The following is a 12,674-nucleotide window of genomic DNA, read 5'->3' on the forward strand; positions in this document are numbered from 1 at the left end:
TCCCTGTCCAATAGAACTCAAATCCAAAACTGCTTCTTTGGATTTTACAGTTACTTTTACAGGTGACAGGAAGTTAATTGCCATGTTTGAGGCTAGCTCCACACCCACTGGAAATGGCACAAGGCAGTAACCATTCAGTTTTAGTTAAAAAAAATTGACCATGTATGTAAGCAAGAGTACTGCTTCTATTTGAGAGTTACAAATCTTGTAGGACTTGTTATATTTGAGAATTAGCAATCTTGCACAAATGTGTCCCCTGGGCCAGTGGGGTAATGAAGGCTCATGATATGAGGTTTAGTGTCTTTTTAAATATGAATAATTTATCTTAGTCTTACATTGAGATCATCTCAAACATTTGTCAATGTCTGTCTTAATATTGTGAGGATAACAATAGTAATGTTTTGTAAGTTTATAATTGTGTGTATTTGCACCTGTATTTATAAATAGAATTTAATTGACTGCAACTTTGTATTATCAGCTCATTTTAAATAAACAATTTAAAAAGTGTGTGATCAGTGTTGTATGCTCGCTTTTCAGAAGGTGATTCAGCCACCAGTGATGATGGAAACACAGACCAACAGCCAGAGGAAGGCCAGCACTCACCCGAGCAGGGACACCAGCAGAGCACATCTGCAGGTTAGCAGCATCCATTGAACGCGTGTCCCTCACAGACGGCTTTCATCGCCCGTCTCATCTGTCGCTGCTTGTCCATGTCACTAATGTGGGTTCTCCATGTTTCTCATAGAAAGTACATTCATGTTGAGTGAAAGTGGATGAATGTTCCCACAGTTGTCAGACTCTATTTACTAAACAAAAGAGCTTTTATTTACTTTGGTTTTTTTGTGTCTAGGGGGCATATGTATCAAACGATTTTTTATTTGCAAACGCTGCGATTCGCAAAATAACAGCGTTTGCGAATAAAAAATCGTTAAACGCGATGTATGAGCTGTTTTTCATCGCAAAATTAAGGAATCTCAAAATTTGCGATTCCTTAAATGCTATGTATCAAGCACCCAAGTTGTGTGATTTCTCATTAAGAAATCGCAAATTACCACCAACTTCAAGTTGGTTGTAATTTGTGATTTCCTTTACAAATGCACTTTTTGGCATTTGTAAAGGTGCCATGTAGGGCATGTATGTGCACCACATGCGCACACATGTTCATTTCAGGGGTGCCTCAGGGTGTCCCTATGACACCCTTGCACCCTTGAAATTATTCTCAATTTGCGATTCTCAAATTGTGAATCGCAAATTGAGAATAACTTCCCAATCATTCCTATGGGCCTCCTGGCCCATAGAAATGAATGGGAAGGTATTCCTTAATTGCAATTTCACAATTTGCTAATCACAATTAAGGAATACTAAGAATTCGCAAAAAATTGTGAATTTTTAAATACATCTAATTTTTCAATTCTCAAATAGCGATTCTCAAAAAATCGCTATTTGAGAATCGCAAAAATTAATTTTGATACATCTGCCCCCTGATCTCCAATTTGACTGTGTTTTAAGTAATGAGCGAGCTTCAAACAGTAGGATGAATTGGTTTGTGTCAGAAGCAGAATGTAGCACTGATTCCGAAGGCTTTGGCAGAGATTTGGAAAAGCAAGGTCTAAGCGTGTAAGCCATGTTTATTGTGGTCCTGGGTCACGTGCTGTCCTTTGCTGCTTCTGTTTGTCAGCAGCGGCTTGGAGCCTGAGGACTTAACCCTCTGCGTTTGGACATGCTCCTTGTCTTCTGAATCCCAGCAGTTTTTAAAAAGAAAATTATTTATTGATTTCAAAGTGAGGAGAACAATCAATAATACAGAATGATAATGAGCGAGAAGGTCATATAAACCCCGCATACCCCCCTCCCCCCTCACTCCCAGGCAGAACAGTATCATAAATAATTACAGCACATTCTGGACATAGCAATACATCCTCTAATGTAAGGCGAAAGGCGAAAGCAGGACAATTATGAGGAAAGTTCTCCTCAGTCGGTGGAGACTCTCTAGAACTGTAAGACGGTATCGCAGAGATCCGCGGTCGAATGGCGGGCCACTCCATTTTAATCAATGAGTTCAGTTATGTTTTATTTTTTCCTGGCTACGTGGTTCCATAGAGTTTCTGCGCAAGAGCGGCCAGGGCGGCCTCCCTCACCATAATACCGTGCTATTCTATGCCGGGAGCAGTGTAGCAGTTCCTGGTCCACTGTCTCATTATAGTCTGTGACAAGCTCCCTTATTACAGCTAATTTTGCAGTGGAAGGGTCAGACTCAAATTCCCGTTCTAATTTAGAGATGTCAAATGCTAATTTTTTTATTCTGCGTGTGATGTCGCGCAAGACTCTGGACTGGGTCCCTATGCAAGCTCCCCTTATGGTAACTTTGAATTCTTCCCATCCCTCCCGCGCTGTCTACTTTTCCCTCGTGTTAGATTTGGGGGTCTCTAGTTGGCACAGGTAGGTCCTTGTGACAAATAGGGACGCTTGCCTCTAGTCAGGATAAGGGGATGACACTCCTAAATAACCCCTGCTCACCCCCTTGGTAGCTCGGTACGATCAGACAGGCTTATCTCAGAGGCAGTGTCTAAAGCATTTGTGACCACATATAGTAACCCAGTGACAACCCTACAGATGGACACCACACAAGGTTTTTATATAAAAAATAAGTATACTTTATATAGATTTACCACAAGACCATAAACGACAAAAAAACACAATACTGTTACTTCAGGATGGTAGATTTAGCTTAGTTCAGTTCAGTTCTTAAGATGCGACACTTTGCGTCAATGTACCGTAGGTTGCATTGCGCTTCCACGACAAGCAATGTCGCAGCGAGGGAAATGCGGCAAAGTTCAGGTGCAAAGAAATAAAGACGTGAAGATCTTCCAGATGCGGCATGCTTCTCCAGGGATGTGAGAAGTTCTCGGTTCGATGCGTGGACTGCAGCGGCGACACCCTTATTCAGCGATGCTACGGCACCAGCTCCAACTGCGACACTCTTCTCCTATGATGCGTGAAGCTTCCGTGCAATGCAACAACTACAGCGGCGACATCCACGATGTGACGGCAGCAGCTCCGACGGCGGCGCACTTCTCGGGGATGCAAGGCGCTTTTCTTCGATGCGGTGCAGTGTGACAGTTCCAGCGGCGACACCCTCCTTTGGAGTTGCGATGGCAGCAGCTACTTGCGTCACACAGTCCCTCAGAAGGCCCAAAACAGCAGCAGACACTTTCAAAGAACTCTGTGGAGCTGGTGGGTGAAGTCTGTTGTCCTTGAGACTTCAGCAGGAGGCAAGCTCTTTTCCAAGCCTTTGGAGATCCTTCACAAGTTGAAAACAAAGAACACAAAAGTTCCTTTCGCCTTCCTTTGGCAGTAAGGCAACCACTGCAGGCCAATCCCCCAAGCAGCACTTCAGCTTTGGAATAGTCTCTCCTCAGTTTCTTTAGGTTCCTCTCCTCAGTCAAGGTTTCTTCTTGTAGTCTAAGTGATCTCATTTCTTGGGATCAGGGACTCAATATTTATACCACAAAATCATTTGTTCTCTGAGGGGAGAGGGGCCTGTGCCCAGTCCAAACCAGTTCTGAATCACTCTGTTTACCAGACTTCTCCTTTCCTTTCACAGTGCAGGGCAAGAACAACAGGCGCCCCATAGGAGGTGGAGCCAGCATTGTGGAAGGAAAGTACAGTCCTGGAGCACTTTGTTGTCAGTCTTCCTTCTCTTCTTTCAGTGTGCAGGGCTGAGGCATCAGCCGCTCCCAGGAGGTGGCGCCAGCATTGTGGAAGGCAGGCACAGCCCTATTCAAGGTCCAGGTGCAACTCCTCCCTCCCATCTAAATGCAGATCTCTCTATTCACCACTGGGCTGGCTCAGCCTGTCTCTGGGAATTCCCCAGCCCTGTCACTCACAAAACCAGACAAAGGAATACACAACCTAGCAGAGGCAGGCTTGAAAGGTTAGGCAAGCAAATACCTACTTTCTAAAAGTGGAATTTGCAAACACAGAATATTAAAACCAACTTCACTAAAAGATGTATTTTATTATTCTGAGTTCAGGCACACCACACTCGAATTTCTAGCCTGTTCTCTGAGCCTGTTAGGATTATAAAATGTAATAATTCTAACAGCCCATTCTGGCCTACGGATAACAGGTAGCCTTGCAATAGTGAAAAACGAAAATGGCTGTAATTCACTATTAGGACATGCCACACACATCAGGGCTTGTCCTACCTTATACTTACAATGCACCCTGCCCTTGGGTGTACCATAGGGGTGACTGATATGAAGAAAAGGGAAGGTTTAGGGACTGGCAAGTGGGTGCACTTGCCCAGTCAGCATGACAGTACCAGACTGCACGCAGGCTCTGCAATGGCAGAACTTAGACACATTTTTACCAGGCTGCTTCGGTGGGTGGCACAACCAGTGCTGCAGGCCCACCAGCAGCATTTGGATTACACGCCCTGGCACACTCAGTGCACTAGACTAGGGTCTGACAAGTAAACCAAATAGCCACACATGGAACCACTGATTAATACATCAATTTACAATAGGGAGCACTTGCACTATGGCACTGGATAGCAGTGGCACAGTGCCCAAAGCATAACACCAGCAAAAATACATGAGGCAGCAGCAAAAATGGAATGGAGACCCACGCCAATGGTGCCAGGTCTAACACCTTGTTTTCTCTAAAATAATTTTGTCTTGCCTCAGCTATAGTCTGCTAAAATACAGTAGTAAGTAAGCTTTATTCGATAAAAAATTCATATCATAAAAGCATTTCATACATTTTTAAAACAGCAATCATCAGTGTAAAAAACATTTCATAGCAGTATATTAACTGTGAAGGCTCGGTCACTGGATTAACAGTTTCCTTGCAACCCTAAGACGCCAGGCCCAACCCAAAAATTTTGCCATGCAGGTAGAAAAAAAGGGTCTAGCATCTGAACGTAAAATGCGCAGTGCTTCTAGATGAGAACGAGTTCCCAAACACCTGCAAAGGGGCCTCAACCACCTACGTCTCGGGGCTGCATAGACACTGCACTCAAACAACATGTGGGACACAGACTCTATCCTAAGGTCACAAAAAGGGCAGTAAGGTACGGTTTGGGCCGGCGGTCTCCAAGTGGACGTAAACTCACATAATGGAAGCACCCCCACCCTGAACTTAATGTACAATGATCTGTCCCATGAGCTCTGGATAATATCCAAATAAGGTTCCTTTAACGGTAACTCTTTAATCGACAAGAACAGTGATACTGATTTGCAGTGGTTTGAACTACGAACCCTCTCACTGTCTACCCATGCCCAATAGACCTTCTTGAGCTGTTGTTTCGGGGGTGCGGATTTGTTGGCCCAAGCCTCTCCTAATCCTAGATTATACAACAACTTTTTCACTTCTCTGAGCCAGATAATTTTATGCGAGCCCGATAGCGACATAATGTCATTCAGGGCTTCTGCATAACTTCGAAGCTCCTGCACGTTCCAGATTCTGGACCATAACAGGAGTGGGCGCAGTTTCGCCTGATCGCAGATAGCCCGGGTACCTGCATCTAGCAGCAGTGGGATGGTTGGTGTACTGTGGGGCAACCCCATCAAATCTTTGTGAAAGTTATTCTCAAGGCGAGCCAGGGTGTCAACTTTATGGGTGCCCCACAGTTCGGCACCATAAAGTGCCGCGCTCACAACCCTTGCCCTGTAGATGTCCAGCGGCGCCCCGATAGGTTTTAGTGATGAGGCTCGCTGCTCCTTGAGCAAGGCACCTGCCACCCTTTTATGTGTCAAGAATACTTTATGGTGATGTGCCTTCCAACTCATGGTGTCACTGATGCGTATTCCCAGGTAATCAAATTCTCTAACGCGATCAAGTGGAACAGAATCTAAGACCGGGGGAAAGACAGACTTTTTGGGCGGATTGAGAACCAAAAACTTGGTTTTCCCTATATTTATTGCCAAACCCCTTTCATCGCAAAAGGCTTTAAAGCTGGAGAGCAGCGATTGGATGCCCATTGGGGATTTCGAAATGAGGAGGGTATCGTCCGCGAACAGGAGCGTCGGAATTTTCCTCCCAGCAAGGGTGGGTGCGTCTGATGGATGTTGAAGTAAGTGCTCCACCACTCCGTTGATATAAAGAGAAAACAGAGTGGGGGCAAGCACACACCCTTGCCGGACGCCCCTGTCCACGGGTATACGAGATGTTTTCTCTCCCTGTGTACCCCATCTGATTTGGGCAAAATTCCTGTCATGAAATTTTACAAGGAGCGAGAGCAGGTAGGGCGGGAGGCCTAACCCATCGAGGACGTTCCATAAAAGTGCTCGTGGTACTAGGTCGAACGCAGTCCGCAAGTCAATGAAGACCAAGTACAGACTGCCCCCTCCCAGCACCACCACTTTCCAATAGATCATCAGCAGGCGGAACGTCTGCTCGATTGTGCCTGTTCCTGGTCTGAAACCCGCTTGAAGATCTGACAGGATATTGTTTTCATCGGCCCACTGAACAATTCTGCCCAATACCACCTTTCCTGCCACCTTTTGGGAAGAGTCCAGTAAGCTAATTGGCCGGTAGTTCGCTGGGTCGTCCCTAGAACCTTTTTTAAAAATAGGTACAACTTCAGCGCCCCTCCAGGAGTCTGGGAAAGCGCCACCCAGTAATACCTCATTCAAGAGGGAGGCAATTAATTTGCTCCAAGAAGATGGATGATTCTTGATTAGGTCTCCTGGGATCCCGTCAGGACCTGCCGCTTTGTTTGGGACGATGCATTGGATTGCTCTTTCAACATCCAAGCTAGTAAATAACTCGACCTGACACTGGGAAGCAGAAATGGAATTAGGCAGTAAGACAGTGGGTGGGACCCCCGACTGGAGTGCACCTGAAGGGGCAGAATATAATTTCAGAAAGTGGTCAAACCATACGCCCCCGGGGATGTTACAAGTAAGCTGCTTATCAACCGGCTTTTCCCTAGATCTCAACAGGTCCCAGAACCCCTTAGCGTCTTTCCTACTGCTTGCCTCTACTAGATCTCCCCAGAAATTGGAATCATATTCCTGCTTGGCTTCAGATATGGTTTTTTTGTAGGTTTTCCTGGCGGCCCTGATATCAGCTGCATTTTTGGATTTTAATGTGGCAACAAGTTCCCTCTTGGCTACACGACATTTACCTGTAAACCACTTTGCTGTTTGTTTCATGGGGCCCCTACGAATTGATTGGGGAACAATGAATATATTACTCAATGCCAATACAGTCTCAGTGTATAGGGGTAAAATCTTAGTGTCAGTTAGCTCTGAGATGTTCATCCGAGACTCCACTCCTTCCAGAATAGTCCCGGCTTGGGCCATCCTTATTTCATCGGCTGAAACTTTCGCCCACTTCAGGCGCCTGCTACAGTTTGTGGGGGCCAGTTCGTGGGTAGATTTCCACTTATGGGCGGGAGGGCCATAGTTTCCGCCCTGCCAAGGAGATAAGATGGTTAGTGATAGAGGATTGTGATCACTATCACTTGACACTATGACCTCCATGTCTTGATGGTATTGCCAGAGGTTATAATTAAGCATCATAAAATCAATCCTTGATGTATGGCCTGGCCTGTTGTAGGTGTGGGCGCCTGTTTGGTCGGATTTGGAGCGCCCATTTGCTGCACGCAAATTGTGCTCCATGCAAAGAGCATTGATCTCGATGGCGTTTTGCGACCATTTGGGAATCGGGTCAAGGCTAAGAATAGGAATGCCTCTCCTGGAATCCTCCTCAAAAGTGTCCAAGATGTCTTCTCTGGCCAGGGGTTCAAAACAGCAATTGAGGTCGCCTGCGAGCATTACGTAAGAATCCACACTGCAGGCGGCCAGATTGTGATTTAGGCCTGTAGATGGTAGATGGGTGCACCGCCTTTGGCACCCCTCAAATAGATATTAAAAAGTTCCAAACTTCTTCCCCCTTTATGGGTTATCGTTAACCACTGGAGATCTAGTGACTGGGTGTTTCTCACTTTTACTCTGAGGTCCAAGGCAATGTTAATCCAAATAATTAGGCCGCCTGACGGGCGACCTTTGGAACCTTGTTCCTGGGCAGCGGGGATGAAAAAGGTAGAGAATCCCACTCGATGTCTTGACTCCATGCACCAGGTTTCCTGGAAAAGACAGATGTGATATGGTTCCAGGAAATCATTCCATTCAGGATTATCGAAATTGCGATCAAGACCAGCCACGTTCCAACTTAGGATTTTTAGGGCAGGATCACCAAGTGGAGAATCATTTGCAAAAACAATAGGCCCAGGAGAGACAGAAGTATCCTCAGGTTTAAGAGACCTCACAGGTAGCTCAATATGCTGGTTAGTGGGTGCGATCGCGAGGCAGCCAGGAAGAGTAGGACCTGGTGATTCAGTAGAAGTGGCTACAAAATGAGACATGTAGGGTAAGTACCGCCAGTCTACCCTGCCGGTATTTTTAGTTATATCAGATGTGGAAGGTTCCCCTACAAACCGCGGGCTATTTGGTCGTGCTGCTTTATATGTTGCAGACTCAGAACCAGTACAATCCTTAAGATCATGTCCCTGTAGTGGTGAGATTTCCGTTCGTGGGTGGTTAGCTGAATACACTGGGAGTCAATCCACCTCCTCTAGAGTCCCAAATCTATTGTAAGTGGAGGGACCATTCCAATGTAGTAGGGTCTCCTTCTGGCCACGGGAATTATTCAGCCATGGATGATGCTGGACCAGTGTCCAATTTTCCCCCTGATTCCGACTTGGTCGAGGAGGATAGAAGAAGGATACTGGTTTAGGTGTAACTAGGGAGTCGTCATTGTTTGGCCACATACAAATGTGGTGCGCCGTATGGGGATCGTCAAAGGTCACTACAACGCAGTCTCCCGGGATGGATTTCAGCGTTGGGCCTACCCAGGGAGTTCTGCGAACCATTAATACACGACTTCTTCGACCATTGGGGATTGGTCTGTTTGCGTTTAGCCAGTGCATTATTTTGTTCTGGAGCGACCAGTGATTCTCAAATTGACCATCACCTATCGTGGGAACACCCGTCAGAACAACCACATAGTCATTTACCTCTGGAGGGAGGTCAATATAACCACCTCTAAAGTTGTCTTTTACAGGAGGAACTTGGGATTCTGTAGGGATCAACCTGCTGGGTATATTATGCTTAGGATTTTGCTGATGGCGTGAAGGGTCCCGTGAAGGGATCTTTGGTTTTTCACGAACTTGCTCCACCGTAACAGTCCTTGGTTTTGGGACAGGCTTTATTATGGGTAGTACATTAGAGGAAGTTTGGTTGGTTTGGGGTGCAATGGGTTGTGGCGCTGGGTCATCAACAATAATACCCTGGTTTTCAAGACTTTTCAACCCCAGAGTGGCCAGAGCAATAATGCTCCTCTCCATTTCTAGCAAATTGTTTTCGATCCTAGACAGTCTTAGATCTAGGGGTGACAGTAATTTTTTGAGAGTCTCCCATACCACCTCTATAAATTCCTTATTATTTCTAGTTAACCCATCTACTTCAGGATCCACACCTGCTGGGATATTAATAAAGGGAATGGGTAGAACCCTTTCCTGACCCCCATTCGGTGGATGTGTGTTAAGAGTAGGCTCAGCGCCAGCACCAAGTGCTGTGGTGTTAACTAAAGGCAGATCCTTGGGAACAGCAATTTTCGCTTTTTTGCGAAAATACGCAGAGCGAGAATTGCGTTTCCTCTTTGGTTGCTTGCCACTTGGGGTGATATTAGGTAAATTTATCGAAAAGGGAACAGTAGAGGAGGGGTTGGGGACACTAGATGGTGTTGGTGGGATTATATCAACGTTATTTCCCAAGGCCACCTGACAGATAGCTGGGGTCGCGGAATGGTGGACATCGACCTGAGTAATTATACAATGTGGAAGGGCCGGGCGCTCAGGAGTGACAGAAAGAGCTATATGGCCTAAGGAGGATTTCTTGGAAAGACCAATTACTTGGGACAATCGTCTAGCGGCATCTAATTCTAGCGAGACCCGGTTTTGAAGTTTGGATATCTCTTTATCAATAGCTATGTTGGTCCGGGTAATAAAATCATCCATGGGGCCGCTAATCTGAGACCCACCTTTAGACGTTTTACTGCGGGTAACCATTGGATTCATAACGATGGGAACACAGTAACAAAGATAGTTCTTAAAAAATCCCTAAGTAGATCTGTAAAGTCCAGGAATACCAGATAATAAGAGGGTAGGCCAGTCCAGTCCTCTCCGTCCTCGAACGGCCTCAAACGGCCCGCTCTTTGCCCGGTCTTCGCCCCGGGCTGCGTCCCGCGCTGCGGGAATACTAGAAAAATAAGTAGGTGGCCGGGTAAGACAAGGGGGCGTGGCAGCGGGGAGAGCGGACCGGAAGTTGGAAGATGGTCTTGCAGGGACTCCTGGGCAATGGAGTCCCCTGCACGCTCGCAGCCCCGCTGACCACACTCACCCGGTAGCCTGCTGCAGTCCTTCAGCGGTACCCCGGTGTCCAAACAGGCGATGCGGCACCCGCGGAGCGGGTGCGGCGAGTGGTAGCGCTAGTCCTGGAAAAATGCCGCTGTAGCTGCCAAAGTGCGTCCGTGCTCAAGGGCGTCCCCTAAAATACAGGATCTTTGAGTTCTGAAGGTTGAAGCTGCCACGCAAAGGGCGGTGTCTGATATGATGGGAGCTGTAGCGCGAGGAGGACCGGGGAGTGGTCAGACAGAGTGCGAGCCTCATGCGACACCGCTACTGTCCAGGTACAGACCATGTCCGAAACCAGCCAAAAATCAATGCGGGACCAGGACCCGTGCACCGAGGAAGCATATGTGCTCTCCCACCCAGCGGGGTGGCGTTTGCGCCAAACGTCGTGCAAATGGCCAGTGTCCAGAAGCCCCAGTAACATGTCCACGGTGCGTTTGGGCCGGTTATCGCTGCTGGCAGTTCTATCCATTGTAATATCTAAGCACAAATTACAATCCCCCCATATGATTGCCGAAGGAGGAAACAGCGATATTCTGTGCCATACATCCGAGTAAAAGGAGGGGTCATCCACATAGACATTTACAATCAGTACACTCTCTCCTCCTCAGCGACCATGCACTATCGCAACCCAACCACAATCGTCTGTTTCAGATCTAATCACAGTGAAGGGTACATCCTTTTTCACCAGGGTTAAACCACCTCTAGAGTAGGTAGAAAAGGAAGACGCAGCTTTCACACTCGCGCAACGTGTGCCTACTTTGTTCACTGATTGCACAGTCAAATGAGTTTCTTGCACTGCCATGTGATCTAAATATGCAAGCACCGATCTAATCTTTTTAGGCGTATTTAGGCCACGTACATTCCAGGTAAGGAACTTGATTACATTATTCATTATGTGAGGCCAGCCATTGGGAGACACATAAAAAATATAGCGGGTAGGTGAGCCCAAAGTTCAATACACTCATATTGCTTGTCCGAGCTAATAAAATCATATTTAGCCTTTCCCGAACCAAATCCCCCTAACCCCCCCACCCAATTCAATTCAATTAAGCTTTATTCGATTTTGAATTACAAAATCATAAAAGCACATTTTAAAAACAATATTAAAAGAGATCTATACAATTTAAAATACAACAATATTAAAAACAATATAATACAGTTCATAATACAATTCATACAACCCCGTAAATAGTTGAGGAGATCGCTCTGCACAATTCAATTTATTTGGCCGTAATCTAGGTAGGGACGAAGGAGCATTTGTATATACATGTTCAATTTAGAGTATTTACAATTTGATTATACACTATGTACATTCATTCAGGTGGCTTTCCAGTATAGAAGAGTAAACGAGCACGTACGTTACATGGAGTTTTAGGAAGGAGGATACTGCCTTAATAGTATATTTATTCTCTAGCTGCTTTAACTTAAGAAATGCCACTCTACAGCTCCTTAGCCCCCAAGCCTTTAATATAGGTTTCAAAAACCTTTTCCTCGGGTTCAGGTAAAATTTGCAAAATAAGGTGCATTGGTAGGAAGTATCATCACATGAGCAAATTGTCAAATCTTTTGAACAATCATTACAATCAGGGAAAGTTATAAATTAAAAAAATGTATCATTGCGAACACGGGTCAACAACATACGAGTATAACAGCTTGGATCTAATAACAAATAAGGTTGGATCCCTTCACTGATGGTAAGTAACTGATTTTTCACGACTGTACATTTGCCCTTTTCCAAGAGCCACCTTTTGTTGTCTAGATGTTCCAAGACTAACTTTTTCAGTGTGCTTCTAGATACTTCTTCCATGCTTACAGGAGTATCGAAAAATTCTGGGTGCCCAATGTCATTCTAGGGATGTATGACGTTACAACGCATACTTTTACAACGCCTACCTTTACAACGCGGTTTTTACATCGCATACCATTACAACGCATAGTGCTTTTCGGCGCTGGATATTGATTTATTTAATTTACTATTCCAACTCCAGTCCCCGTGGATAGTAGGGAAGGTGTTGGATAGTATATTAAATACATTCCCTATCCTAGAGCACCCCCCAGCGCTATGCGTTGTAAAAGTTGCGTCGTAATGGTAGTGCGTTGTAAAAGTTTTGTTGTAAAGGATGTTTCCCCATTCATCATATGTTTCACATAGCTAATCCATTTTATATTGTCCACTCCATCTAAGTTAAGGCAGTCTATAATGACGTCTCTATTTAGACTTGTTTCAGGCGTTACCCAGATTTTATGCCAT

The 12,674-nt window shown here is 45.6% G+C and overlaps 1 protein-coding gene across 1 annotated transcript in view; it reads left to right on the top strand.

Moving 5' to 3' along the window:
- The window catches only part of LOC144826180 (uncharacterized), a 215,762-nt gene that overhangs the window by 97,426 nt on the left and 105,662 nt on the right, over nucleotides 1–12,674 (top strand). The window contains exon 5 of the mRNA XM_078684574.1: nucleotides 538–636. Within this exon, the coding sequence (XP_078540700.1) occupies nucleotides 538–636 (99 nt within the window). The remainder of the gene's footprint in view (nucleotides 1–537; nucleotides 637–12,674) is intronic.

The sequence above is a fragment of the Lissotriton helveticus genome, chromosome 3_2 (assembly GCF_964261635.1).
Source record: "Lissotriton helveticus chromosome 3_2, aLisHel1.1, whole genome shotgun sequence".
In the NCBI taxonomy this organism is placed as follows: Eukaryota; Metazoa; Chordata; class Amphibia; order Caudata; family Salamandridae; genus Lissotriton; species Lissotriton helveticus.